Consider the following 24,796-nt stretch of genomic DNA (forward strand, 5'->3'; position numbering starts at 1 on the left):
TTTCAGACTGCTCAAAAACATCTGTCATAGAAGATTTATAACTCTCTTCAAGTTGGTAATAAAAGTGACCCAAAAATTGAAAAGAAATTATCAGCCTAAGTCCATAAAAACACTATATTTCTGGGCCTACTATAATAGGTACAGGTCGTAGTTATTTATGATACCTACGAATTTTATTAGACACCATTTTGTTGCACGCGTTTTTTAGAGCACGAGGAGCGCAGCGGCGAGTGCTATAAAGCAAACAAGTGCGACAAAGTGGCTTATAAAATGAGTATAATACACTATTTTTTTCTATTTTGCCCCTTAAATTTAAAAAAAGTTCAAAATAATAATGCTAGGAAAATTATATTTGGCAAATATAAGGGTTGGTAACGCTGGTAAATAGACGAGCAATTGTAAGTTTTGAATTTAAAGTGTCGTGAAATGCAATGATCACGTAGCAACAATTCACTACGAGTCACTGCCAACATTAAAAATTTAAGTAAATGTTCCTGAAACGCGTATCGAAAAGAGCTCCTTTTCGAAACCCGTTTGAGTGTTATACTGACTGTGTTATAGGTGCAAAATAGAAAAAAATATTTTACGATAAACAATTTTTACTCTTTTGTAATTTTATGACTTATTTACATCTATAGGTTGGTGAGGTTTGTGAGAATATGAAATAAATAAATGTTATCTATTTTAGTTTATTGATAAAAGTAATTTATATTTACATAACAATACAAAAACATAAAACATCAAAAACTCAACTACATAAATGCAACATAAAATGAGTTTAAGATATGAAAAACAAATTAAATAGAAGCTTATCACAAAGTCAAATCTGTGAGTAAATAGTCTTGTTACAAAGTGATACTGATAATAAATGCTGACACATTTCAATTATAATACTCTAAAATAACCTATGTAGATATAATTCTAAATATACAATCACATCAAAAATATTTTTGGTAGAAATTAAGATCGTTATATTAAAATATACACGGAGAGCATAAAAACGTAGCAATCAAAGATGCTACAAATAATTTTAATACTTTTTACTGAATATCATGAAAACGAAGTATGGCCCTGCCAGGTATTTCAGAGCGACATAGTTTCTGTACAACTGTCGACGCTTCTTCCGCTGAAAACTCAGTATATGGTGGAGGAATGATCTAAGAAAAAAAAAACACACTGATATCTATCATATTTAGGGAATTCTAATCCGTTACCTCTCCCGAAGCAACATATTCCACAAGTTCCTTGAGTTGGTCGATAGATCCGTTGGCCACAGCTTCGATCTTTTGATTAGTTTTATGAATTAGGGACGAGAACTTCGGTAATAACCTTTCGGCAACTTCTTCGCTGACGAGTACAACTCCACCCTAATAAAATATTAATACATCGAACAAAGATATATGTTGCGTAAACTTACAGAATTAAGGCATTGTAGTGATCTATGTAAGGAACGAGAGGTGGTCCCAAAATCAATCACGATATCGACTAAACCTTTGCAGGCATCTTTAGTCCTGTCGATAAGTTGTTTCTCGTGTACTTCCTCATTCCACTGGACCAGAGTTACGCTGAAAAATACGTTTCATTCATTGCCGACGCTCAAATTTGCGTCATCTTACTTTTTCAATTCGTTGGCGAGTTTAAATCCGTCGTCTTTGAGACTAGCGACTGTGATTTGTACTCTGTCCTTGTGTTCAGGCGCCTTGAAATGGTGTTGGGAAATTCGGATGGCCCAAAGAGCCAAACCTCCAGTCCCAACGATCAAAATCCTGCAGATCTGATCGGCTGGGCGATCTCTTAGCAAAGCGGTGACGTACTTGTGGGCTGTGAAAACGGCGCTTTTGGCCAACAAAGCTCCGGTTGGAAGCATGGCGGCGACACCCAGGGGTAAATTATCCGGAATCGGGACCAAATATGATAAATCGTGGACAACTATAAATTCAGCATATCCATGTGGAATGCCATCGTAAGGGTAAAGAATCACCCTTTTGCCAACAGCTATCTCGCTCGTCGAGTCTACGTTGCTTCCAAGAGCATCGATCACACCGGATACTTCATATCCTGGAAATAATGCTCCATCGCGTATGCCGTAATTTCCTGAGTAATACGATTCTTCAGTGGACTGGACCGATGAGATGCTGGAGGCCGAAGGAGAGCGATTTCGCATTCTGTAGCAGGCCCCCGCGCACACAACTCGAATTCGAGCCCCATTCGGGGGTACGTCCGGAACTGGGACTTCGAAGTTAAAAACGCAGTCTCGGCTGGCTCCGGCAGGTGATTCGATAGACACTTGGCGACAAAGTTTATTCATATTGAATTCAGTACTGAAATAAGGACTGAATAAACTCTCTTATCTAGAATAAGTCAACGATCTAGCGGCTAGCAATTTAAAATTTAAATTATCAATTGACAAGATAACAACATCAATCGTCCTGTATTATCCCAAACGGATTCAATGGGGTACAGATTTGGAGGTCTGATGGGCAAATAAAGTTAACTACAAAATTTCTATTTTTATTTTAGAAAGTTTCGAAGTACCTAATTAATCTTTTAGTCCTTTTAATTAATGCATATAATAGAATTAAATGTTTTATTGATATTTCAAAAATTCAATCAATGTTATTTCTTCTACGTGGTACAGTTTGATAAAACAAAACGTAGTTTATTTTATAATGAATCTCTGAAAATAACAAAAAAAAACAATAAAAATGTAAAAATATGAGCACCAATATTTACTAATGACTCATTGCATCTACATATTTTCTTTTTAGATAAATTATGTTCGCTGAAATAGTCAAGCGTTAAATAGGTAAATATGCGCCCAGAAGGTAAACATGTTTATTGTTTTTATCTTAGGAATAAATGTTTAATTAATATCCTCGACACTGAAATCAAATGAGGAAAGTACTGCTTGACACATCACATAATACCTTCGTCTTGAAGTAGTTACAAACAAAAAACTTATATTTAATCTCAAGGATCAAGCAAATATGAGATTTGGAACAGTTTAGAAATTTTAGAGTTCATCAAAGTGAAGTATTATCTCTGTCACACCTTTCAAAATCAACTAGGTATATCCAAGTGAGATTAACAAATATAACACCACGAATTACATGTTGAGATTGTCGATAACAAAATGATTTTATTTTAATCGATCACACGTCAAATTACTGGTCGTTTATATAAAATAAATAGAATCCTCAAGAACTCTAGTCCAAAGGTCCTAATGCTGAGTGATTACACGTGAGCACACGTGAATAAAACAGAAAATGATTTTTAACAGTTTAAAGACGAACTTAATTTCAAGTACATACTTGTACATAAATATTTCGTTTATCGATATAAGCAATCAATTTTAAAGTGCAGGTGAATCGGACTGTACTTGAGGGACCTCAAAAAAAAAGTAACAAATAAGTTCGGCGTTTACTTCAAACCTCGGTTCTGCAGTATCATAATTCCGTTTTGTTCCCAAATTTGTTCCAAATGTTTACGAAGCAACATAAATTATAAACTGTTAGAAAATATTTGGCTACACCGTGTTGTTTTTAAATATTCATTGATTGTTGGTTTAATGAAAACGCAGTGCTAACGAAGAAGCAGAGTACAAGGTTCGCGAATTGAATTAAAATAATAAAGTAGACCTTGTGGTTTAATCATCACGAATAATTATGGCACTAATGCCGAGTAACCATTATTCCCTCTGTGTAACTGTGATAACAGTTTCATTGTTTATTATTTGAAACGTACAAAAGGTGCACCTCTTTTATTAATACCTAACGAAAGAGTAAACAGTCGACAGTGTATGGTTCGTAGATTTAAATATCAACAATTTCACAATGGAAAAAGTTGACACATTAATAACTAGACCAACAATAAATCTAAATATAAATTTAAGTATCTTAGGGGAACAAACAAGATGACTTTTATATCACAACGACATAAAAAATCAATGTGCATTCATATTATTGGGGTGGTTTATCACACCGTAAACCGCCTGATAACGATTTACCCTTTCAAAACGACCACAAACAATATGAATGTTGAATATACCGGAAAAACAATTTTTAAAATAGTGTAAAAATTTACTTAAATATTTCAAGTACATATCAACATTTGCAAACACATTATGATTTATCTCGTAGAAAGTGCAGATGTGTATGGCTCATGTTTACAAAGTACTGATACGCATAAATGAACGCTCGCATAATAAACAATTTTACATGATCCATAAGAATTTTTTTTTCAAAAACAATCGATTAAATAATACACATATTATTGTTTTAAAATATGGGGATTACTTACATGTTACAAATTAGATCTTATAACGTAATGGACAAACTCTAAAACAGAAAGTGGGTTTTTTCGGCAAAATTTCGGATATTAATTCCCATCGATATTGTCACTGGAGTGAAAAGATATGATAATACTAGACTAATATTTGAAAAGTAATTTAAATAATCACCCATCATTTTGATAATAATTAATTGGGAGGGGTACGTTTGATAAACGGTCAAATATACGAAGTCATAAATGGTTTTAATAATATGTCAACAAAGCAATAAATTGGGATGGTTCTAAAATAGAAATGCAAATATACTTAGAAACGGGAACAGCAACAACAATTACAAAGAAAATCACGGTTGAAATCGATAGAAAAAAAAATCTAATGAAATAAAAATTAAGTACGAAATTGAAAATAATAATAATAAACACAAAGAAATTGGGTGAGATTCCCGTTAACCCAGGTTCTTGTGGTACAAATTTACGTTTATTATGGTATCGATCGATGTAAGCAGTAAAAATGTAAAATAAAATACTTAATGAATATTTTTTAAAATGACCTACCTATTATTATGCGTAGCTTCGAGTCGCTGAATATTGGATTCGGTCAACATTGCGAAGTTTAAGAATACACAATTTAATTCCGAACGAGAAGAAAGTAAATGCAAAGACTAACGCGTTTCGCTGTGTGTTCGGCTATATTACGGATGCGGTTGTTTACACCGAGTGTTTGTAAAATACACGAGCCTATATCGTGATAGAGCCGACACAATGAAAAGTGTACTCACGTCGGTTGAGTGAGACGATTTCGACCTTCTTCACTATCTTGTTAAACACAAAAATCTACGCTACATGCATTGTTTACCCAAGTGTGATCTTTGAGAGTAATGTTTTTCTTGGGTTTAAGAATATTCGTACCGGAATACTTGTCGGATTTATTTGATTGACAACAGAAATTATGCTTTCGATCAACAGCGAGCCGCGAGTGTGAAGATATATTGGAGGTATAAATATATCCTTTCGCCTTCAGCTTGTTCATTACTTGTACACGTGATTATAAAATTTATGACATCTAGCCCAATATCCCGAAACGAAACCAGGACAACAACTCCGGCCTGGGGGGATGTTAATTTGTATTAGTTTTTATAGTGATCTTTTCATAAAAAAACATTCTCTGTATTTCGACATGTCTGTAAATGCGAATTGTGTTTTACTCGATTCCAAAATGTTATGTTTGTGGATTTTCGTTATGAAAAAAATATATTTTGTACGTTCAAAAACACACATTCACAAATAGAAATTCAAATTCATTAATCTCAAAATAATACAACAAAGACTTTTCTTATTGAGCCTTTTTAATTTTCATGACAAAATTGTATGAGCTTTCATCCGGGTTTTTTACAATAAAAACAACTTTTTTTATTTTTGCATTTGTAATGCGCATTGTAGTCAAGTCAATTCGCAAAATACAAAAAACATAGCATATTTTTCATTTTCACTGATTCTTACAAAACTTATTTGATTTCTTTATAAAAAGTACAATAATTTGCATAACGAAGGAGACTATTTTGTGTGAATGCGAATTGCAATTTACCAAATGACTACAATGCAAAAATAAAATTGTCGAATAGTTGTCTTTATAACTATTTTGAGATATCTTTATTAGTTCGGTAGACAGATACATTTACAATATGTATTTGAAAACCTTAGCACTCTAAGTTCTTTGATGTTACCTTCAACACAAAATTAAAACGCACAAACCATCGGGAAATCATTTTTTTCAACACCAATTTCGGGTTTACAACTGACAAGATTATGGGAGGGTTTAAAAACATGGGCACATGACATAAATAAAATCGCGCGGTTTTTATACATTTGTCATTTTGTTTATCGTGAAGGTAGCTACTCAATGCTGTCAATATAAATTATAAATTAAATTAAATTATTTAAAATAGAAAATTTGCATATATTTTATTGTTGATCCGTGTAAAATTCATATATTTTTAATGTATATACAGGGTGGTCAAGAACGACTGTTTGAGTTGGTAATACTGAATTTTATTTGTGGTACAACTAGAGTAACTTCTGGTTGTTGACGACATCACACTAGACAGCCGCAACATTGACAAGTAGCATTTGACATTTTCAATTAAATTAAACATGCTGTTCGAGAACTTAAAAAGAAGAGTGAATTTATGTTTATAACAAAATGGGCACTTCGGGCATTTCCTTTGGTTAATTTTTAAATAATTGTTCTGTATTTCAAAGTTAATTTCTTTTTACCATTCATTTTTACTCTCATAACCTACCATTTTGTAGCTACTAATTAGTGCTAATGTTACGTCAGATATCTCTCAAATAAACCAACAAAACAATTCCGCTTGCAGTGTTAAAAATAGACGAATAAAAAAAATGTCTTAATTGTATTGGCAACTCAAACAGTTCTTCTTAATCATCCATATGTATTATATTCATTATTATACTTGAAGTAAAAACTTATTAAATAATAATTGAATTTAATTTTGGAGAACTTAATAAAAGCAAACTTTTACGTTTTTCTAACTGAAAAAGTGTGATACTCGAACATTTGAGTATTCCGATGTACCAGAAATCCGAGGGTTCACTCTTGGATCAAACTGTGCTTGAACGCCTAAAACTAGGGCTCTACGGTTTAACTGTTCAACCAGTTAAAGCGGCTTTCTTGGTTGATTAGCTAGAGGTGAACCGACCAAAGAGCTAAACCTGTCAAAAATGATCTAGATAACCTATTTGACCAATTAAAGTTATGTAGTTATAATGGTTAACTTGTTAATTAGTTATTGATCGGTTTATTTCACATTCTCATATTCAAATGAAGAATCAATTACTTTAAGTTTAACCGACTAATTAGGTTAATTTTTGGCCGATTTGGCTCTTTGACTGGTTTAATTGTTTATCCGATTTAACCATCAGTTAATTAACCAAGTTAACTGGTTAAACCTTCCAACCCTACCTAAAACCGTAAAACCAAAACCTAAGACCCAAAAAAAAAAACTGAAAGAGTCAATTACTAGCCAGACTACAAAACTCTTCATTTCCATTTCTGATCTTTCTAATTTGCAAAAAAATTTTAGGTACGCTATAGCACCAACGCAATAGATCTTTCTCATTCATCGGCTCCTCCAGCAGTGGCGATGACGGCAGGGATTTTCCATCAAGAAAGGTGTCTGCAGGCGTCTGACGTATGTTGCGTTTAATAATTATTATATTTGATGTTAATATTTCTTAATTTTCTCATGGATTGTATAATTGTATGATTCACTGATAACTGTACTGATGATTGCATAAACGTTCTCAACAAAAAAAAAATGTCATTTGCTTTTTTCGCTCAAAACTCTAAGTTTTCATTAAATGTTTAAATACATCTACTTCTATCAGTGCTGTTTGTTTATTTAAAACATCAAAGTTCAAAACTATTAAGAACATATTAAGTGATAACTGATAAGACACAAAGAGGCCGCACAATAACAAACGACTAAAAAGGCGAAACCAACACGTTTTTTGTGGAAGATATTCATTCAGGTTTCAGGTCAACAAATTCACTGATTTGAGGTATATACAGCATGAGAACAAAAACGCATTGTTTTATGTATGTCATTTTCAGTATTCTTGTTGTGTTCCTTTGTTCTTCTTAATTTTAGCTATGGCTTAAAAATTCAAAATTAATCATTCCAAGTCTGTCTTCATTTTTGGAAAGGCTGAATTATTTTTTGAATTTTTGTTCGGTTCAAAAATAACAAACTCGCAGCATCCTAAACGGAAATCCAGATACATATTTTTTATAGATAGTTTATAGATTATTTTTAATATAAATGCAGGTGTCACAAGAAAAACTATTCCTTTAATCAATTTCTGATTTTATGTAGAATATTCAGAAGATAAAAACATTAATTTGTGTGAAGTTAACAGGGAGTTTTTTCAGAGCCATTTCAGTGCAACGCCGATAGGGCGCTCAAGTATTTTTAACAATGTGCTCAGCCAAAAATTAGTTGAAGTTTTTTTTAAATTAATACAAAATATATAACGATGTTGACGTCATTAAACATTTACTTTTCTGATAATGAGTACGTCCACATCAATGCAAAACTGCAAATATATTATCCACATAATGCAAATATATTAAAACTAAATAAATAAAATTGAAATAAAGAAGTGGATGATTGTTTCATGCATCGGTTTCTACAACAAACCAAAAGAATCTGTGCAATAGCAGAAGAAAAAATAAAACATTAGAAAGTGCAAAAATTGAAAATTTATTTGTAACAGACATGATACATACACGAGTTTTGCGGTCATAAATTAAACGTGACAACACCCAACAAAATCAACTGAGAAAACGGAACAACACAACTGTTGACATTTGTATCGGAGGACTGTTCAAAGTCATCTGCGCGATCATTCTTTCTTGTACACATGCGCCTCCCTGTACATTTCTTATCAATATAATTTCAAGGTAAAGTGTTGGCACTGAGGAAAAAAATTAAAAAGCTCACGAACTACTTTTTAAACGTGTATTGTTACTTGTTAGTTATATGTGTTATTACATATACATTCATCGAAATATAAAAATAATATAAAAATATGTACTCATGATCAAAGCGTTTGGCTTAGCATTTATACGCAAAGAGTGACGGGAATTTTTGCCGCTTCCCAAATGATAACGAATGTTTTCAAAAAATTATCATTCCATTTAAAATATATTTTCACATAACATGTGATTACAATTATAATGATAATGATATAATCACAAATAGTTTATTTTAGTCCATGTTTTAAGCACTTAACTATAAAACGAGTAAGCAACAATATTTCCAAACTCCTGCTTGCAGTTTGAAAAATGTTCAATTATTTTTGAAAACTTGTTCTTTGGGACTAGTTTGGTTTTGCTGGCTTCGGAACAAATTGTTCATAAATAGCCTCTTCGTCTGTGTCTTCTGTAAAGGAATCAGAGCTTTCCACCGATTTTCTACATACCACCGGATCATATGTCGATGAATCGTCAGATTCTATGTCATTTTCTGAGGCTGGAAGAGGAGGTAGTGGAGTATGTCTCTTTATATTTTGACCGCTTTGACGAAGAGGCAAATCTGGTCGTTTACTAGTGGGTGGTTTAATACTAATAGGTGGTTTATTGATAGGTGGCTTAATGACACGTGGTTTAATGACAGCCAATCCTTGGTCCGGACGAAGCCTACATAAGTATTTTGAATAAGAAAATACATTTGCACATTTTCAATTCTTACGTCTCTATGCTGTCGTATTCAGCATCTTCATCATCTTCGTTATTTTTGTCCGTATGTTTTTCGGAAACCGTATCGTAGATGTCGGAAGAACCATCTTCAGAAATCGAAAGGTGTCTGGTATTTTTAAAACTGTCAAAACATTTATTAATTTGAGTGGTCCACTGAAGCAAATCTTTGAACGTCATAGCTAGAAACTAAATAGACTGTAAATAACGTAAACAATGTCATCTTCAAAAAGTTTGCTCGTTTGCAAATGGAAAACTTTTACTCCCAAATCAAAGAAATTTTGAGAAAATTTAAAAGTCAAGAAGCGAAAAATTTAAATTTTGAGGAAGTCTTGGACGATGCTGTAAACTAAAAAAAACCTAGAAGAATATATGTACTTCTAAAAAAATTGTTCATTCTAAAGAGACGAAACAATTAAAGCTAATACAGTGTTAACAGTTAGGAAAAAGTGAACGAGTAAAAAGTTATTATTAGATCATTTTTAAATACACTATACCGGGTGTTATGGAAGTCCACGTAATAAATTTAACCAGCAATAGGAGTAGGAATAGGACTCGTTAAAATAAACTTTTTTTTTTGTATTTTTCATTTTTCCGCAAATTCTTCAAAATAGAGTTAAAATTAAATATAATTTGAATCCTAAAATTCATACCCGTTTATGTATTTAGACATCCATTGATAACGAGACACACAAAAAATACTCGACTAAAATACTACTAAAATGAAAAACAGTAAATACTGTTAGTATTAGAAGAGCGATCGTTCTTTTTTCAAAAAACTAAAAACTGTAAAGTTTTTGTGTTCAATCACGCTTTCGTTTCAATTAATGATTATCCCTTGAGCAAAGAGCCAAATTAGATGTTAGGACAATGTAAAAAAAAATATTAATTAAAAAAAAAAGATCAATATGTAAAAAATGTTTATTTTAAAGAGTTCTATTGGTGATTAAATTTATTGCATGGACTTCCACAACACCCTGTATATATACATATAAAAGAATTTGAATTAAAAGCAAACTTGAGGTATAAAATAAATAAAATGTATGTAAATTCCTTCAAAATGTGTAATTAACAAGAGTACTGATTCTATAAATTAGAAAAAATATTGGGTATGTACGTTAAAGATGAAAATAAAAAAATATATATATTTGAAAATACTTACATAGTATGATTTTCCATCTCCTGAGGTGCTAATTAATTCGAAGTCGTAGGTCGGTTTTTTGGTTTGCTTAGAATTGACAGTTTCTGCTTTGTGAAACTTCAAATTAAAAGTATGCATGGGTTTACAATCTTTTGGCGTCGAATACACTAACAACCAATTATCGTGAACACCCGCGTATATTCTCCTAATTTTTTCAAATCTGAGTATAATTCTACATTTCCACGAAAGCACCCCACATTTCAAATCTTGAGACATTTCTTTAGCCGGCAAATCTAACAATAAAAATTCAAACAGATGTATGAAATGAAGAGTTTTTACCCACTCATGTATGGATTCGATTCAGGTTCGACAAAAGGCGAGGGTGTGACGGTCGTCTCGTTTACAGAAGAATAAATATTATTTTTGTCATCTTCGTTTTCTTCTGTAATACGGCTTTGACATGAACATAAACGAATGATATTTTTGAATATGTACCTGGTCGTTTTTCCATATCCACGTAAGCCACATTGCAGTCGGTGCTAACCTTCTCGATTTCTTGCAATTGTTGTTTGGATCTGCTGATCAACGCGTCTGCTTGTCTCCGGGCCAAAGGTGATAGTTTCTCATAAGTAGATTTGTCGGTTAAGAATTTACATATATCTGAAATTAAATGCAGTTGCAACGTTTGTTAAATAAATAATTAAATCGAACATTTTCCTTACCTTCTAGTAGTTGATTCAAGTTGGTGTACAACTCGTCGACTTCAACAGCCATGGCATGTATTAATTTAGAGAATTAAGACGATTCACTTAATTACCGTTCAATTGTCAACGATAGGTTTAACGCATGATGTACAAAAGTCGAGTACAATACACGTATGTCTCCACATACGCACTAGTTCTGGTAGCTCTACGAAAATAATCCCGAACGGCTCCCGCAAAGAAAAACCACAATTTTTGACGCGAGTTCTGTGATTTATTTGTGAAGTATAAAATGTTAAAGCGTTGGTATTTTACACAACGGTATCACTTATCTATCTTATATATTCCCCGCCCATTTTATTTCCTTATGACAAATTGCACATCTACAGCTCGGTCGTAAATAAACGTTTTGATTATTTTAAATTCATATTTCTCTTATCATTTAAAGATTACCGGTAAATCATTTTGAAAATAAATTAAATCATAACTAGCTACACCGACCGTCTTTTACATTTGCTTTTTTCAGTTTTGTCACTGTCTACTCCTTTTGTACAAAAGATTTAAGAGCACATATGACTGCTGTTGTTATCACAAGATAAATGGAACAGTTGACTGACAATAATAGCAATTGCACCTTTATGACAATATGTATCAAAAATTAAAATTATACCGGGTGATTCAGATTGGCATTCGCGCCCCTATATCTTTTTTATTTTAAGAAAAAAGTATAGCAAACCATATACATTTGTAAATCGCTAATGAAACTACAATAGATGACGTTGTCACATTTTCTCTACGATGGCATATGTCAAAGTTAAGACAGTCAACTTTTTTTTTAAATAGTACATTATACATTTCTTAGTCTATTCTTGTAAAGCTTTTTTTTCTACATTTGAATGTGTAAAAAAAGTTTACACTTGTAATAGGAAAAAATCGAGAAAAAAAAATAGTCTTATTTTCTAAAAAGAGCTAGTTAGCCATGGAGACAATTGAATTTTGACATTAATAGCGTCAATTATTAAAGTACCTACATTTAAATAAATAGCTATGTTATAACCTACATTTAAATAAATAACTATGATAATAATATCTGGCTTCGAAACCTAAGTTCTTCCTGACTATACCGCTTTGAATGCATAGACGATGGAAATATGTAGGTAGTTGAATTTTGATAGTGCATGAATGACATGATGAGTCTTGGGAATCGTATTCGAATATTTGAATAGCTGACTACGTAAAATTCAAATAAGTGTAAATTCTAATAATCGAATAAAGTAAATTCAGGATGGATAGGGTATTTCACGGTCAAATAATTTTATTTTTTGGCTATGTAATTCTTAAAATAGTGAGATGCAGGGAACCAACATAACGCGAATTTAGCATAGTAAATTCAGTATGGATTTGGTATTTCGTCCGAGTCCCAGTTTTCTGGCCGAGGCGCACCCGAGGCTTGAAAACAAACAAGGTCAATAATTTTATTTTTTGGCTACGTGGTTGTCTTGTAAATAGTGACATGCAGGGAACCAATATAATGCGAATTTACAAATGTTTGGCTAACTAGCTCTTTTTAGAAAATAACGCTTTCGAATAAATTAAATCATATTTTATTATTTTTCTCGATTTTTTTCTGATGTAAGTGTCAACTTTTTTTACACATTCAAATGTAGAAAAAAAAGCTTTACAAGAATAGGCTAAGAAATGCATAGTGTACTATTTAAAAAAAAAAGTTGACTGTCTTAACTTTGACATATGTCATCGTAGAGAAGATTTGACAACATCATCTATTGTAGTTTCACAAGCGATTTACAAATATATATGGTTTGCTATACTTTTTTCTTAAAACAAAAAAGATATAGGGGCGCGAATACCAATCTGAATCAACCGTTTTAAATTTCTCTAGAATTTTCAATCAATTGCGATACCTACAGATTTTGTACGTTTAATTTGTTTAAACGAAAGTTCGACATTCGCAATTGAAAACATTAGAAAATGAGTGAAAATCAGTGGAACGATATTCACAGAATTTAATTTAATAAGAAAAATATGTGTTTTATAAACTGTAACAAAGCGTATTGAATAAACTGTATCAACTAGAACAAAAATGTATCTTACATTATAGGTTCTCCTAAGTTTCCCCCGTTAAATTATCTAGTGGCAAATAATTTATTCATTTTATTTATTTATCGAGAAAGTTTATCTTCGCAGATAATGGCAAAAAATCATGAATTTTTAGGTAAACAAAAAATTTAGAGATTGAATGAATTATGAAATAATAATAAAAAATAATAAGTATGTATGTAACACTCCCAATCAGTACAATTTTGTTCTTAGTATTAGGAATTGGGATTTACATTGCGACAATAATAATTCTTTAGTTATACAAATTTGGAACTTGTAAAAAGGCCATGAATCGAGATGCTCAGATTTCAGTTACCTCAGGATCAAATTCTCAGGGGTTAGTGATGCCGTAACAAAGGAAAATGTATTTTTATTCGTATCTTAAACGCTTTGTATTAAGGAAAATAATACCTAATCAATTCTGAGGTAGACCTAATTATTGTTTTTTAACCTTATGAGGGCAGTTCATCAATTATTGTCCCTAACATAGAAGTCATTGACTGACAGATGAAAAGTTGTGTTCTTTCGAACTATCATTTATTAACATGAGAAATCTTTGGTGTTTAGAAAAAATTTCGATTTTACCACTTGTAATTTCAGCAACGGGAATAGTACCGCAATCTCTTTTTAAAAATTTAAAAATTTAGATAACACATTGGTAGTTGAAATTCAAAAAGGTATATTATTATACTCATGTCACATCGTGAGGAAGTTCCTTAACATTGACACAGAACATAATAAAACACAACAAAGTCAAAATGTGGAGGCGAGACGCCGGTAATTATGTTGATAAGCACTGCACTATTACTTGATAGTAATATCCGTAATAGTGTATGTACTCCGGCAAAATTGCCGTGCCGCCGGGTGGAGGTGGGATGAGACATTAATATAGGTACATCAAGTTACGTTTATCTGTGTACTTCTGTTTAAAACAGTTAAGTTAATTCCGTCGTGGTAGGTAGTTTTTTAAAAATGAATAAAATCGAAACAAGAACTGTAATAGAGTGTAAAAAGGACTTATCGCTCCAAGATATTTATAAGGATCCGTTGGAAGTGTTGAGTGACTCCCATCAAGTTATTGAGAACTGGTCTCGCTCGAAATTTCAAATTGGAAAGAGTCTTGTGACACTGGTGCGCCAAAAACGGTCATTACAAAAGAAAATATTGATTTAGTCCATGATATGGTTCTTACTGATCGAAGAGTTACTGTCAGATTTATAGCGAAAAGATATGGCTTTTCCATAGGTATACCTACTGTGGAAAAAATTTTGCGCGATCAATTGGGACTCAAAAAAATCTGGACGCGTTGGGTACCAAAAATGTTAACGGCGCGTGAGACATGTCACCGCTGAGGGCAATTTGGCGTTAATTAATAATGAAACTTGGCTCCATCAATATGATCCAGACAAAAGCTCACTGCCCCCTCGAAAATTTCGCATCACCACTTCAGCCAGCAAGATCATAGCAACAGTTTTTTGGGATTTTGAAGGATTAATTCTTATTGGTTATTTACCACGTGGGCACACCATGACTGGTGAATATTGGGCAAATTTAATACCAAAGGTTCGCCCGGCAATAAAAGAAAAAAGACGAAGAAAATTGAGACACGGCGTCCGGTTCCACCAGACAATAGCTGTGTTTCGATGGCCGATATTCACAACGCAGGCTTTGAAATTTTCCAACAGCCCCCCTATTCTCCTGATCTAGCCCTTAGTCACTGCTTCCTATTTCCAAAATTAAAAAAACGTTTTCGAAGAACCCATTTTTCTCATGATAACTGATGACTTCGGTGAATGAGGGGCTTGGGAATTGCGAAACAAGGTAAAGATTTTTTGCCAAAGGCAAAGACATTAAAAATTCAATTAAATTTTTGAAGTAAAATTTGTCATTTTCTAAAAAAAATTGTTATGTAAGGTATCAAATTTCTTCATTCATCGTTTAGGTAGGAGGGTCTATCAGAAAGACAAGAAAAAAGTGGAGGTTGTCATTTAAAAAAATTGGTGATGACTGAGGAAGTGATGACGTCATGGCGCAGAAACCAATGATGTCATTTAAACCAATTACGTCACAATATGGCATTTTTCGAAATAAAATCGACCTGCGCAAGCGATTTTCTTAAAAACATTACATAACGCTATTATGAATTTTGTTCTAAACTTTAGGTATGCTCCCAGGTACCTAGGTACTCTTGAGTGTATGTACACTTATTTATCGTTTTAATTAGAACATCGCAGTTTACAAGACGTACACCATTTCCTTTTGCAAATTGAATGAGAAAGGAATATTTTGCAAAAACTGAACATTCTTCAGTACCTAAATATTTGAAGATTTGCAACCGCACTACGATTGTAGTGTTGATATTACGCCTGGCATATTTTCTAATAAGTATACTTTCTACTGAGAATTTTAAGGATTAAAAGGTGTAGGTACTATGATTGCATAAAATCAAAATTAATGTATTTGAACATTTTTTTTAATACTTGCAAAAGTTGGTCTGAAAAAAAGCAAAGTTTCTTAATTTTACCAGTATATTTCTGTGGCGGTCGTGAAAAAGTAGGTAAGTCGAAAATGTTAATTTTTCAGGGCAACGATTCAAAATTCCACATCATTCCTAAAATCCAGTAATTAAATAGAAACTTCTTTCTACCTGTACTTGCTTTCAATATAAGTAATTTTTAAACTGTGAAAATCTGAATTATTTAACTCCATGATTTATTATTAAGGTGTAAACATCGTTAACTCATTTTTGAAATTTTGACTTACCTACTTTTTCACGACCGCCACAGATTTGTAATGTTTGAAAAGAAGTGTTAGCGCTAGAAGTGTCCTAGAAGACACTTGTAGTTGAAAATATAGAATTTTTCAAGCCTAGAATCCTCTAGGTCTAGCGAAATCACTCAATATTGTTGAAAAGAATCGTTAGTAATAAGTAGATAATATAAAATGAAAACGTTTAATTTTGGGTTTAACTGACTAGATTAAGAACAATACCCCATCAAACCATCTATGAAAACAGCGGTAACATAAGATTCCTTTTATAAAAACTTTCAAAGCACACCGCGCGTTTCGCCCGTAAGAAATATTTTCTTTTATTATATCAATAGGTAGGTACTGAACTAAAATGTTAAAGGAGAAATAAATTTTCCAGTAAACAAATGAACGTATGAGATATTTGATGAATGCTAGGTTTGCATAAAACCTTAAATCGTTAATTTTTGTCGCTTTATTTGGCTGTTAGAAATTTTATAGGATGAAATAAATATAAAGACACGAAATATGAAAAATATTTATCACCAAATTAATAGTGCATACCAAATCACTTAAATTATACAATTAAACATATTCAAAATAGTTAGGCAAAGCTTGTTAATTTGTCTATGTGCTTTTCAACAAATTGGAAAAAATCCCGCGTGTGGTCAAATCGTGAAATCGCATCAAATTATTAGAAATACTTTTTCTAACTAAACGTAATTTTTCAATCGGGTCAGGTTTATTAACATTTTCTTACATTTTCAAAATTTAAAAAACAGTTTGATAATTCAGCACTTACATAAAATGTGCGTAATATCCCCAGGTTAATCTAAACGTTGTTCAGCACTAATAAAGAGCATAAATATATCACAAGGCCGAAATAAACCGTTTACACTACAAAACTTTTTTGTTCACAATTTAGCTAAGTTTCTACACTAGCATACTTTTAATATAAACTTTTCCAAATGAGACGGTGTCCTCTTTTATATTTTTAATATATATACGAGTGGTGGATGTATTTTAAGTAGAATTTATAAATTCGAAACTTAACAGAATTAATTTTTATGTTGAAGTTTTAATGGAGGTTACAGGGTATGGAACAAAGCTAACTATCAACCTTTTAATATTTAATAAACCATACAAAAAAAAGCAATATAGATAAAGAACTCACTTGCACAATATTATTTTTCCAGTTCATCAAAATATTCATCGCTCAAGTCATTCATTCATAAAATAATCTCATATTTTAAATATGTGTGTAATATATTAAGAACAAAAAATATATAAATTAATGAAATTAATAATTGAACTTAATATATGATATACATAAGGATTAAGTTGAAATTTTTTTTCTTTGAGAAATTACAGATTAAACATAATAATAGTTTTAATAGAGGAGCAAACTCCTTTTGCACTTGTCTATTGCATGTACACATAAAAAAGTGAAGAAACAACATTATAGGCCGGAGCAGATTATAGAATGGGGTTTGATAATAATTGCAATCTCTCATAAAAATTTAAAAAACTACGATGTGAATGATGGATAGTGACCGTCGCTGCCCTACGCCATCTGCAACCTGCTCCGTGGAGGAATGTAGACACATGCAAGTAGTACTTAGTATAGAACAGGCATGGCTAACAGGTCGATCGCGATCGACTAGTCGTTTGCATGATCTGTTTTGTTTATTACAGAAAAAAAATTGAATTGAACTGCACATAATGATTGTTCTAGAGTTTCGTAGACTTTCGAGGGTGCACAAAGTGATCGCTTCTTGTTACGGTCGAGTTTGACTACATTTGACGAATGAAAGTCGATCGCAGTAACAAACAAGTTGGCCACCCCTGGTATTGAACAAACACAGAACGCCGTGAATACATCCAACCTAGCCTAGACTGGTGGACAAGTAGGTATCAGGAACTCGAGAATTTATTACACCAAAGTACAGCCACACAATGTCCTTATCTTCTTATATTCAGCTTTCAAAGGAAAATCTGCAAAACAGAAAACATTCATGACTAGTAGTAGTCAAATAGTTGAAAATGGGCGAGCTCGCAACGATGAGGGCAGGAAGAGCTGAGCAGACCACCGCCCGGGTTAGTACAGGTTAGGTAGGAAGAGAGGCGTCCACCAGCCAAAGAGGCCAGCGAGGGAGTTATTGTATGAAATACTCAGGGTGGTCCGAGTCTTTCTCAAACCTCTTGGCCTCCTCTTGCATGCTCTCTTTTATTTTCAAAATAGCAGCCGATTCCGTTTGGTCCTGCAAGGAAAGCGACCTTTAGTGGTTAAGTGTCAGTCTACAAAGCGTAAGCACCGGCCACCGCGTTGAAACTCACGTTTTCTCCCGGTCCTCCGAATCCTCCCAAGTTATAGTCCCCCATGCCGCTCCCGCTGTCTTCTCTCGGCGTGCCGGGACCACCGTTCGCGGGTGAATTCTTCATTCCGTCCATGCCGTCGCCGTTCAGAACGGGTCCCATCGAGTTCGGGCCCATAGGACCCATGGGGCCACCTTCCGGACCGCCGCCCATTTGGAATTCGCCGGGCATGTTGCCGCCCACCGCTGGTTTCATCAAAGTATACATGTTCTCGCCTCCAGAATTCGACGAATCCTGCGGACTCGGCATTATCGGAGTTCCGGGACCGGGAGGACCTGCCGAACCCGGAGGACCTCCGTAATTACCCGGTGACGAGGAAGAGTAGTTCATCGGCTAAAACCAAACTTGATGAGAAAAATACATTCCAAAATCTAATTTGTGCTATTGCTGTTCAACAAGAAAACTGCTCTTCACTATCAAGTCACGTTGTTTGCAATTTTTTTTACAACACTTAGGTATGTTTTAGGTTAGATTTTTACCAATAAAAACGTTTCACACACTTTAAGCAGTCTACAATTTTTTTATGTTAACCAAAAAATTCGAGTGAATTATTGTGAGCATTCAAAAATAGTTAATGCAAGCAACATCAAGTCACTTGGATAAACGTTTGACTTTGAGAAAAATTAGGTAAATGTGAGGAAACTCTAAATTTATATCAAAATTAATGAATCGATCATGAATTATTGAGTTCTAGTTGGTTTTTGTTGTATCAAACCACAATTTATGTGCATTGTAAAAATGTTCTCAATATTACGCGGTAAAAATATAAATGTACACCGAAAAATAAAATTGGTAAGTAGATCAAATTGTCGACAAAGGTAGAGTAATACAGCGTTCGTGTAAAATTTTAAAGCATTTAATAATTTTCTCAACGATGTAAATGAACAAAGTATCCTTATTTAACTAACAGTATCAAAAGAGTTGTCATTAGACGAAAAACTGTATGCGTATTCATTAAATACTAGGTAAATAATTAAGTCACGTGTGCCTCAAGGGAGTGTTCTTGGACCCCTCTTCTTCGTTATGTACACAAATTATTCCGTATGTATAGTCAAACAAAATGTAGAAGATAACAGTTAACTATGCAGGTAATGCAATCTTCTCATTGTGGAAAGTAAACTGCTTTCAAATCTGAATAAAAAATAAAATCAAAATTTCAAAAATGAGGAAAAAATTGCGACTAACGAATCGTAATATGTAAATATCTAAAACTACTGTATTCTTGTTACACAACAATATTTATTTATTTGTGAGAATCTTACCGTTGACGTATTAGGTTGCCATTGGGGTCTTCCACCTGGACCTGTAATCGACATAGGGGGCATCGGACCACCTGGCCCTAAACTACTGTTGGGTGGTGGACCTCTTAAACCGGGACCGTACGTTCCAGGACCTAAGGGACCCATAGACGGTCCTCTAGGCGGATTCATTCGATTCATCGGATTCATTCCTGGTGGGCCTATTAAAAAATAAATAAGCATTCGCACATTTATTCAAACACAAAAATAATGTTCAGCACGTACGACACCAGCATGCCAGCACCAAATATGATCTCTATTTATTAAGTACAGATGTATATACATATGTTCCGGATATCATTCTTTGCCTTATTGACTCTTTGCTGCATGAATGTGTTATAACACATAAACAATGAATGTTTAGTTATCACTAATACATATCTCATTCCAAATTAGCATGTGAATACCTAGATGAAGATCAAAAAATGAATAATAAATGTTTAAATATATTTGTCAAGTTATCGCCGTCACTTTGTTACACCTTATTAAATCCATTGTAGTCCAGAGACAAATAAGATGAAAGAATGAAATTAAAACACTACGTACATTGTGGTAATCCAACACCGATACCTTACATATGCGCATTACATCTTTAATTTCTTTATTATAAAGTAAAATAAGTTGCATCGTGTTGGACCACCTTGTCAGTGATAAGCAAAGCAAGCAAAGAAGTGTATGCGTATGGGTGTGTGATGGTGAAGGAGCGCATTGCCTACCTTGCCAACCTACAAATTCTCCGCCTTCACCTGGAGACAGAAATAGATGCATTACATGAGGCATATCATGAAATTGCTTCATGCTTGTGCAATTCTCTTTTACGTTATCATCATTAATATTACTATTAATAGTATTACTAATATTATTAATATAATAAATATTAATATTATTATGAGTCAAATTAATTGTTCAAAATGAATAGGGTAAATTAAAGCGGATTTTTTACCTTGTCTTGTCGGGTCCATATTGTTCGGTATCATTGGCTGTCCCGGGGGCTTTAAATACACAATGTTAATAAAAATGAATTACAATTAGATGTATGTATTAACAAAAATAAAATGGACAACGTTGATACATACTCCGTTAAAATCGCTTCCAATCTGGGGCATTCTAACGCCCGGTCTTGGTCCAGCTGGATACCTTGGACCCATGAATGGTTGTGTCGACATCATTTGTGAATGAGGCGGGGGTGGTTGTGAATGGGGAGAAGGTTGGCTAGACGGGTGTGTTGGTGGTGACGGCCGCATCGTTGAATTCTAAAATAAAAATAACAAAAATGCATTGACGGTGATTATTTTTAGTGTCGTATTGTTTACCGGAAAAAATCCGGGTGGTATGGGGCCTCCTGGCATCCCATCAGCTGGGGGCATTTGTCCTAATGGACTTGGTGCTGGACCTGTGTTCTGAATTTTTGAATTATGTTAATGTCGTCAAGAGATTTTTGTTAATAAAAAATATCTAAGAAAGATTAATATTAACTTACATGTGCAATTCCATTAACTCCATAACCAGAATTGACAAAGCCCTAAAATAAAAAAATACGTATCAATAAACTAAAATAACATCAAGTAATAAAAGAACACTAGTTTTACGTTTACTAACTTTAGGTAAAAAAAAATGCTTATCAAATGATTAAACTTGATAATAAAAAGTCTTTCCATTTCCAATATTCCGTGAACTCATTTGACGTCATTTTAACTCTTTTTTAAACCATCTTAAAACGGTACATTTCGCCATTTAAATGATCTTTGTATAATCTACTCCTTAAAACTGCCAAGAAAATTAGTTTTTTGTTCGACAGTCACAATTTGACAATTTTCTCCTGTGTGAACGGATTTTGATAAATGTCACAACTTGTAATCTATATACATCCATCCACAATTCTACTTTGTAACAGAAAACGGAATAAATACAAATACGCAGATAACGGTACCTATGACATGCTAGGTCTGATAATGAGCACAAGTGAGAACTAGAATTGCAGGTACAATTCGCCTGATATATTCACTTTATCAGTATGGGGTGCAAAACCTGAATTGTTAGCATAGACTGATTTATTTATGCATTGTAAGACGCAAAAAAAAATCTTTTTAGTTTCTTTACGTTAGATTATAAAAGATGGATTTCCGTAAAAGTTATTTTAGCGTTTTTTTTTAATATACACATTTGGCCGAAAATTATAAATACATACATATAATTATGCAAGTGTGATAAAATTTCGTATTTAAACGAATTGAATAAGAAGGCAATTTCGGATAATAAACAATAAAATTTTGGCATCATCTCTTACAAACTTTTACTCTTTGGCTCCACGCATAATTAAAAAAAAAAGTTCTATTGTAGTCGTCTGTAATAAATTTATTTATAAGTAATCCACTAGTAAACACTATTTCAAATTTGGAAGTACATCTGAAAACAAAAGAGTCTAAACTTTCTAAACGACAATCCTAGTTTGTTTTGAGCTTGCCAAATTTCATTTTCACTGCCAATGAGACTTGGAAGAAATTTGGAAAATGTTAATTGGTCAAGCCATGGTGAAAACGCGAGCACTAATCTATATTCCAGAACTGCGTACTTCTGGTTCACAATTTTGAATCACCCTGTATTTATAAATATGTGTATATGTACCTGTTTAGTACATACAAAAATATTAGAAACAGTAATTTTAATAGTAGAGAGGTAATCAAAACAAACAGTTTAATTTAAAATACTGTATTCATCAAACAATGTGGATATAGTGAAGTGTCAAGTTTGTTTTATTTTTTAGAAAATTTGTTTAAATTAAAAAAGAAAAAAAATCGCTTAAACTCGTAGTACTGGCGTAATAAAATGAAGTTAATAACGGCGTCTATTGGTTGAACCATTGCCGCATAATTAATAAATAAGTTGTATAAATAAACAAAACAAAAGTCCCGCTAAAATTCAAATCGTTTAGAAATCCGAGTAATGAATTGGGCGAGTACACCTGGTCAAGCGCGTACTTAAAGCAGCGTTGCCATGCTCCAAACTGGAGTATTGATCCACAAAGGACTAGCGCCAACAGTACAGAACGTGTATAATATGGAATTGGATGGAATGTACTCACATAATCATGAAAGGCTTTAGCTTCAGACGAATGTTCACAAGTATCCCTTCTTTCTGGAGCGGCACAATAAAGATCCCAAAACACGCTAAAAACATCACCAACTGAAAATCCACTCCGACCAAAATTTCATCATCTTACCACCACCAAGAATGCAAAAATCCTGGAGGCTCCCCTAACGTTATGTTCTTCTCCCACCGTATCTATAATTGCGGTTTTTTAGAACTTGAGTCAGAGACAATTGAACGCAACTCACCTCCGAAAGAAATGTTTGTGCTGCCTTTTGTGCACCAACGTGAAGTAAATATTCATATACGTATAACGCCAACCTGCACAATATTTTATATAAATATGATAACTAACACCGACAATGTGAACAAACTGGCTTTGTTTTTGTTGAAAAGTGGTTTCTACTTTGAAATGTCAAAATGTTGTTTTGACACAATGTCTCTGAGCCGACTTGGATTGTTAAAAACAGAGTGAAATTTGTAAAGAAGGTTAGTAATGGCAGGGTAAAGACAATCATATAAACAATCTATGCCACGTGGGTGGTTATTTAATGGGGTTTGAGAACAATTTTGGTGTGAGGACGTCTCTTGTGAGGGTGAAAACAGTGGCCAGCGTCAAAATTGGTCAATTAAGACTCGATCTACATTCGTAACGAAACCAGGACTCACTTTTCTCGTGCTTGTGCATCGGACGGCACTGCTGATCCCTTTCCTTTAGCGTACATTTTCAAAATACAAAGGAACACAGAGCTGACTTTAACCTACATACAATTAAATATATTACTACTTAAAAATTAACTATTTGAGCGAACACGCTGGTTCTAGATGACAAGAGATCCAGTTCATTGTAAACACGGTTGGTTCGACTTTACTTCGGCCCGATCACTTTTTCAAAAATCATCACTCCGTAATATCTACAACTTGGCAATAAACGCGCACATCGAAAATACAACAATACACACATTAAATTCTTTCGACGCCGCACTCAAAATTCTCACCAAGATATCCTCGACTGCGCATGCGTCGTTGTCCCGTAGCCTACGTTGCCAAAACACGTTACCATAATGACTCTTCTCTCGTATTTCAACAAAATTCGCGCAAATTCTAACTATCACCCTTGAAACGAAAAGATTTGTGTTCAGACCGTCGGTCCGCGTTTCAGTTCGCGTCAGAATTTACGGTTCGTACCGAAATTTGTCAGGAAATTGCCGCAACATACGAATAACTCTACAATTGCCCTGGCAACCGTGGACTTCTCCATGTACCGATATTTGACGTTTGCGCATAACAAGGGGGCGGGATTACCGTCGACGTCCACTAAAAATACTATACTACCCGTACAAAATTAAAATTAGCAACAACGAAACTATTAACTTGGTTTAGTTGTTCAGTTTCGGGGGAGTTGTGTGTAAGCCAGGTGTGCGTAAATGTAAATATTTTTGAAGATGATGTAACTTCAGACACAATCTCGAGTTCTCATTTGTTTTCGCAACCTTTTTTCAAATTTCAAAACCAAGTTCTAAATATATGTACATATTTATTTTTAAATTTTTGATTCAACATTAATGACTTACAAACACGGATAGGCCGTAGGAGACCATATAAAATTAATATTTACATACATGGTAACCCAAGAAAGGCGTCATTTTTGACAGTGCGCATTCATTGTATTGTAATGATATAACCATTTCTAAACATTAAAAAAAATTCTCAACAAAATGTTTTATTTTTACCATTCTTAAAGAAATAAATTCAGAACTGC

General features: G+C 33.4%; 3 protein-coding genes across 7 annotated transcripts; all 3 read right to left on the reverse strand.

The window, feature by feature from the left end:
* Positions 1 to 673: 673 nt before the first annotated feature.
* Positions 674 to 8,683, reverse strand: Drat (Death resistor Adh domain containing target). Of its 2 annotated transcripts, none has more exons than XM_069061478.1 (5): positions 8,597 to 8,683; positions 1,617 to 2,321; positions 1,418 to 1,565; positions 1,215 to 1,367; positions 674 to 1,157 (listed from the first exon to the last, which is right to left on the reverse strand). In XM_069061478.1, exons 1-5 carry the CDS (start codon positions 8,611 to 8,613, stop codon positions 1,041 to 1,043), a joined length of 1,140 nt encoding a protein of 379 aa, XP_068917579.1. In that variant the 5' UTR covers positions 8,614 to 8,683; the 3' UTR covers positions 674 to 1,040. The 2 variants fall into 2 exon arrangements, with proteins under 2 accessions (XP_068917579.1, XP_068917578.1); XM_069061477.1 differs by lacking the exon at positions 8,597 to 8,683 and adding an exon at positions 4,843 to 5,004.
* A 131-nt stretch (positions 8,684 to 8,814) lies between these two features.
* Positions 8,815 to 11,794, reverse strand: blow (blown fuse). 2 transcript variants are annotated; one of them, XM_069061479.1, is made up of 6 exons: positions 11,429 to 11,790; positions 11,202 to 11,366; positions 11,050 to 11,148; positions 10,728 to 10,999; positions 9,561 to 9,754; positions 8,815 to 9,508 (listed from the first exon to the last, which is right to left on the reverse strand). In XM_069061479.1, exons 1-6 carry the CDS (start codon positions 11,478 to 11,480, stop codon positions 9,190 to 9,192), a joined length of 1,101 nt encoding a protein of 366 aa, XP_068917580.1. In that variant the 5' UTR covers positions 11,481 to 11,790; the 3' UTR covers positions 8,815 to 9,189. The 2 variants fall into 2 exon arrangements, with proteins under 2 accessions (XP_068917580.1, XP_068917581.1); XM_069061480.1 differs by lacking the exon at positions 11,050 to 11,148 and having other exon boundaries at positions 11,429 to 11,794.
* Positions 11,795 to 17,390: 5,596 nt separating this feature from the next.
* Ssdp (Sequence-specific single-stranded DNA-binding protein) lies at positions 17,391 to 24,328 on the reverse strand. 3 transcript variants are annotated; one of them, XM_069061476.1, is made up of 12 exons: positions 23,704 to 24,328; positions 23,283 to 23,355; positions 23,168 to 23,229; positions 23,030 to 23,114; positions 21,428 to 21,469; positions 21,261 to 21,347; positions 21,024 to 21,200; positions 20,891 to 20,939; positions 20,664 to 20,693; positions 19,912 to 20,108; positions 18,611 to 18,982; positions 17,391 to 18,268 (listed from the first exon to the last, which is right to left on the reverse strand). In XM_069061476.1, exons 1-12 carry the CDS (start codon positions 23,757 to 23,759, stop codon positions 18,257 to 18,259), a joined length of 1,242 nt encoding a protein of 413 aa, XP_068917577.1. In that variant the 5' UTR covers positions 23,760 to 24,328; the 3' UTR covers positions 17,391 to 18,256. The 3 variants fall into 3 exon arrangements, with proteins under 3 accessions (XP_068917577.1, XP_068917575.1, XP_068917576.1); XM_069061474.1 differs by having other exon boundaries at positions 17,391 to 18,534; positions 23,704 to 24,326; XM_069061475.1 differs by lacking the exon at positions 20,664 to 20,693 and having other exon boundaries at positions 17,391 to 18,534; positions 23,704 to 24,326.
* Positions 24,329 to 24,796: the final 468 nt, after the last annotated feature.

Source organism: Tenebrio molitor, chromosome X (genome assembly GCF_963966145.1).
Source record: "Tenebrio molitor chromosome X, icTenMoli1.1, whole genome shotgun sequence".
Taxonomy (NCBI): Eukaryota; Metazoa; Arthropoda; class Insecta; order Coleoptera; family Tenebrionidae; genus Tenebrio; species Tenebrio molitor.

Bases quoted from the DNA above. Each gene is read 5' to 3' on its own strand.
- Drat (XM_069061477.1), bottom strand. From the start codon at position 4,892: ATGTTGACCGAATCCAATATTCAGCGACTCGAAGCTACGCATAATAAT. The intron at 1,566-1,616 runs GTAAGATGACGC...CGTATTTTTCAG, and splicing joins CTCGCCAACGAATTGAAAAA to CGTAACTCTGGTCCAGTGGA. The intron at 1,158-1,214 runs GTAACGGATTAG...TTTTTTTCTTAG, and splicing joins AATATGTTGCTTCGGGAGAG to ATCATTCCTCCACCATATAC.
- blow (XM_069061479.1), bottom strand. From the start codon at position 11,480: ATGGCTGTTGAAGTCGACGAGTTGTACACCAACTTGAATCAACTACTA. The intron at 11,367-11,428 runs GTAAGGAAAATG...ATTTAATTTCAG, and splicing joins CTTGAATCAACTACTAGAAG to ATATATGTAAATTCTTAACC. The intron at 9,755-10,727 runs GTAAGTATTTTC...CAGTCTATTTAG, and splicing joins GAGATGGAAAATCATACTAT to TTTCTAGCTATGACGTTCAA.
- Ssdp (XM_069061474.1), bottom strand. From the start codon at position 23,759: ATGTACGCTAAAGGAAAGGGATCAGCAGTGCCGTCCGATGCACAAGCA. The intron at 21,348-21,427 runs GTAAGTTAATAT...TCAAAAATTCAG, and splicing joins GAGTTAATGGAATTGCACAT to AACACAGGTCCAGCACCAAG. The intron at 20,694-20,890 runs GTAAAAAATCCG...TTCTGTCTCCAG, and splicing joins TATGGACCCGACAAGACAAG to GTGAAGGCGGAGAATTTGTA.